Source organism: Condylura cristata, unplaced genomic scaffold, assembly GCF_000260355.1.
Source record: "Condylura cristata isolate star-nosed mole 26May11 unplaced genomic scaffold, ConCri1.0 scaffold00161, whole genome shotgun sequence".
Classification (NCBI taxonomy): Eukaryota; Metazoa; Chordata; class Mammalia; order Eulipotyphla; family Talpidae; genus Condylura; species Condylura cristata.
Window position 1 is genome coordinate 1,798 of NW_004567262.1, and position 4,080 is coordinate 5,877.

The 4,080-nt window shown below is 59.3% G+C and overlaps 1 protein-coding gene across 1 annotated transcript in view; it reads left to right on the forward strand.

Annotated features, from left to right (window-relative positions):
• LOC101624760 (junction plakoglobin-like) overlaps positions 1–4,040 on the forward strand; it is a gene marked incomplete at both ends in the record, with an annotated part of 5,774 nt that extends 1,734 nt beyond the window's left edge. Inside the window, 6 exons of the mRNA XM_004695744.2 lie at positions 154–298; positions 414–517; positions 1,617–1,955; positions 2,980–3,135; positions 3,321–3,440; positions 3,881–4,040. Of these exons, the coding sequence (XP_004695801.2) occupies positions 154–298; positions 414–517; positions 1,617–1,955; positions 2,980–3,135; positions 3,321–3,440; positions 3,881–4,040 (1,024 nt within the window). The remainder of the gene's footprint in view (positions 1–153; positions 299–413; positions 518–1,616; positions 1,956–2,979; positions 3,136–3,320; positions 3,441–3,880) is intronic.
• Between the last annotated feature and the right edge of the window lie 40 nt (positions 4,041–4,080).

Genomic DNA, 4,080 nt, shown 5'->3' on the forward strand with positions numbered 1-4,080 from the left:
TTGCCAGCATTGTATATTACCCTTTTTTCAAATTTTGACTTATTTAATAATTACAAAGTTTCATGTCATAGCTGACGCTCAGGAGTGACAGTTCTGTCAGCTCGGCCTCCCCCCTTGTTCCTCGTCACACTCATGCTTCCCCATCCCCCACAGCTGATTATACTGGCCAATGGAGGCCCCCAGGCCCTCGTGCAGATCATGCGTAACTACAGTTATGAGAAGCTGCTCTGGACCACCAGCCGCGTGCTGAAGGTGCTGTCCGTGTGTCCGAGCAATAAGCCTGCCATTGTGGAGGCTGGTGAGTGTCACGGCCAGTGAGGGGGGCCCACTGGCCGGGAGAGCCAGGTGAGGGCCCTGTCTAATGGCTGACCATACTCCCCTGTGGCTGATGTGACTCCCGTCTTGTGCCCCAGGTGGGATGCAGGCCTTGGGCAAACACCTCACGAGTAACAGCCCCCGCCTCGTGCAGAACTGCCTCTGGACCCTGCGCAACCTCTCGGATGTGGCCACCAAACAGGTGAGGGAGGCATCGGGGCCTGGGCCCACCTCTTCACCTGTCGCACCCTCTGGGCTCACCACATCCACCCCTGTCTGAGAGTCTGACACCAGGAACGATGGGAGGTCTGAGGCCACAAGTCTCTTCCAGTGGCTGAGGCTGAATCCTTCATCCCTTTAGCTTAAGATGCTAATTCCTATTAGGGATCCAGGCAGGGGAAGAGATGAGGGGAGCTGATGCTTCTAAACTGAATTCTGGGTACAAGACCTGGGGGTGGGGAGCAGCAGTGTGTGTGCAGACAATGTGGAGACCTCTAGGCCTAAAATCAGTGTCAGGAGAAACGCATTTTCAGGACCTGCCACCTGGCCCCTCCTAATCCGACTACCATTTGAAGCCTCGCTCCCCGCCACCAATGCTGTTTATTGGGTACCTGCCACTGCCTGCCTGGACTCTGCTAGGCACTGTGGGATATTGGCTCATTTACCCCATTCAGTACCTGTGGAACCCCATTGTTAGATGAAGAAACAGAGGTTCAAGGGGTTCAGAAACAGCCCTTGGCCAGTAAATGCCAGAGCAGAGATTTGAACCCAGGACTGTCTCTCCCTGAGCCTGGGTCTTTCTCTTCCACAACGAGGCCCATGTGGGACCCTCTGGGAGAAGTAAGGCTTCTGGGTTAGAATATATACTGCTAGTGGATTTGACCATTGAGGGGGCTGCAGTGGAGGCCTAGACAGCTGAGCAGCTGGTAAAATTGGGTCAGCTGTGCCACTGAAGTGCGTGGCCTCAACAGTTTCCTCCTAGCCTGGAGGCCTCCCTGGCCTGGGATTTTGCACCCGGGGCTCTGGGTCTGAGGCCAGAGGGGAGGAAGCAGGGTGGAGGTTAGACAGGCCCAGGCTCCGATCAGGCCCACTGGGCTGGACATCTCTGAGTCTCAGGTGCTCAGAGGCAACTGACACCCTCTTGTGGGGTGTTGGCAGGATTACAGGGTATTGGCAGGGTCCCCTGCACATCAGCTGGGCGGGCTTGGGGGGCCCCCCCCTGCCTTTTTGCTCCCTGCAGACAAACCAGAAAGATGTCCCACAGCGGGAGTCTCCCTCACCCTCCCCTCCCCCATCCCCAGGAGGGCCTGGAGAGTGTGCTGAAGATTCTGGTGAACCAGCTGAGCGTGGACGACGTCAACGTCCTCACCTGCGCCACGGGCACACTGTCCAACCTGACGTGCAACAACAGCAAGAACAAGACGCTGGTGACGCAGAACAGCGGCGTGGAGGCGCTCATCCATGCCATCCTGCGTGCCGGCGACAAGGACGACATCACCGAGCCCGCCGTCTGCGCCCTGCGCCACCTCACCAGCCGCCACCCCGAGGCCGAGATGGCCCAGAACTCCGTGCGCCTCAACTACGGCATTCCGGCCATCGTCAAGCTGCTCAACCAGCCCAACCAGTGGCCGCTGGTCAAGGTACCACGTGCCTTGGGTGGGGCTCCCTGCAGTCAGGACTAGTTGCAGGCCAAGCTGCTGAGAGAAAAGCCCTAAATGCAGCGGCTGGGTAGATGGAGTTTACTCCTCCCTCCTGGGGGGTGACTGTGAGGAGACCCAGGAACACGCTCCGCTCCGCTCAGTGGCCTGGCCCTCCTGGGAGGAGGAGGTGCATTCTCCACACTACCATCCTGAGGGGCTTCATTCGGCGTGGGCTCCGCGGAGATTTGGGGGTGCAGGGAGCTTCTGACAAGCCCCCAGAGGAGGCTGCTGGCCCAGGGACACGTTCCTTACGGGTCTGGCATGAATGGTTGGACTGTGCCAGCCTAGGTGCCTTCCAGGCCCGGAAATGTTGGGGCAGGGGAGGGTGAAGCAGTTGCTACAGCTCATACCCTGGACCTTGGTCGCTTGGCCCCATGTGGGTGCCAGGAGGCCGGCGAGGGCAAGAGTGGGCCAGAGGGCTATGAGACGCCTGAGCCGCGGGGGACGACACTGAAAAGACAAAGAGTAAGAGGAAGGATAGTGGGAGACCCTCAGCGTCTGCCATAGGGACTCAGGTGTGAAGCGATGGGACTGCTCGGGCGAGGCTGCTGGCATAGGCTAAGTAATAGGCAGTTCAGCAGTCCAGATAAGATGGAGTCTAGGTGATTACGTATATTAATTCAAAAAAGTGAGTGAGGCAAAAAAGCTGTGTGATACCGACCCCACCCCCACCCCCACCCCCAGCCTTCCACTAGATCTACTCTGCAAGTGAGAGGTGGGGAAGGCTTGTTGGTGGAATGTTCTAGAAGGGGGGTATCCTTTTAGCAAGTGCTGTTAGTATAGGACAGGAGGACTCGCAGTGGACAAGGGGACACGCTGGGGTGCCCTCATGTCTGCAGCTCTTCCTGCGTGTCTGTGTCTGGGGCACAGTGAGGTGATAGGGGAAGGAAGAGATGATGCTGGGAGATTGGGGATCCTGCAGCTGTCCAAGAAATGCCTCTGATCACATCCCTTGTCTTGCCAGGCAACCATTGGCCTGATCAGGAATCTGGCCCTGTGCCCAGCCAACCATGCCCCACTGCAGGAGGCAGCGGTCATTCCCCGCCTTGTCCAGCTGCTGGTTAAGGCCCACCAGGATGCTCAGCGTCACGTGGCTGCGGGCACACAGCAGCCCTACACGGTGAGTGAGCTGGCGATGCTGCGGCCGCCCTCCCTGGGGGCGGGGTGTAAGTGTGTCAGCGGGGAGGTGAGTTGCAATGGAAGCCAACTCTCAGGACCGGTGGAGATTTGTAAGAATTTCTGGGAGGGGGTGTGTGGCCGTCTCCAAGGGCCCTCATCATTGTGCCCCTGCTCCCTTGCATGCAGGATGGCGTGAGGATGGAGGAGATCGTGGAGGGCTGCACTGGAGCCCTGCATATCCTCGCGCGGGACCCCATGAACCGCATGGAGATCTTCCGGCTCAACACCATTCCCCTGTTTGTGCAGGTGGGTCTGGGGCAGGTGGTCTGGACAGGGCCCCCCAACCCCCGCCCCTGCTTATCCCCAGGGCTGAAAGGGGAAGGTGGGCAGCCAGGTGTCCTGGGGATGTAGTCAGGTATTGAGGGGTCTAGAGGGGTTCAGAGAAAGATGTGCCCATCAGAGGCGACCACTTCACACACCCAACAACAAAAACGAGGAATCAAGAAATTTGCGTGTACTTTGAACTGGGAGGGAGATCCGGTGAAAGGTGCTCCCGAGGCTGCGTGTGGGTGGGGAACTGTGTGTGCTGGCCGTCTTTTCCTTCTATTTGTGCTTTTCTTAGACTCTGCACACTTCTGGTCTGAGCGTGGGTTAAGTCCAGTAAAGGGAGGAGAAGGAGGGGGCCGCCCGCGAGGTGCGCCCGCCCCCTTCCACTCACCTCCTGTGCCGCCCACCCGTGCCCCCAGCTCCTGTACTCTTCCGTGGAGAACATCCAGCGTGTGGCAGCCGGGGTGCTGTGCGAGCTGGCCCAGGACAAGGAGGCCGCCGACGCCATCGACGCTGAGGGGGCCTCGGCCCCACTCATGGAGCTTCTGCACTCGCACAATGAGGGCACCGGTGAGCGAGGCGCCTGGAGACGGGAGCCCGAGGGGCGGGGCCTCCCCCC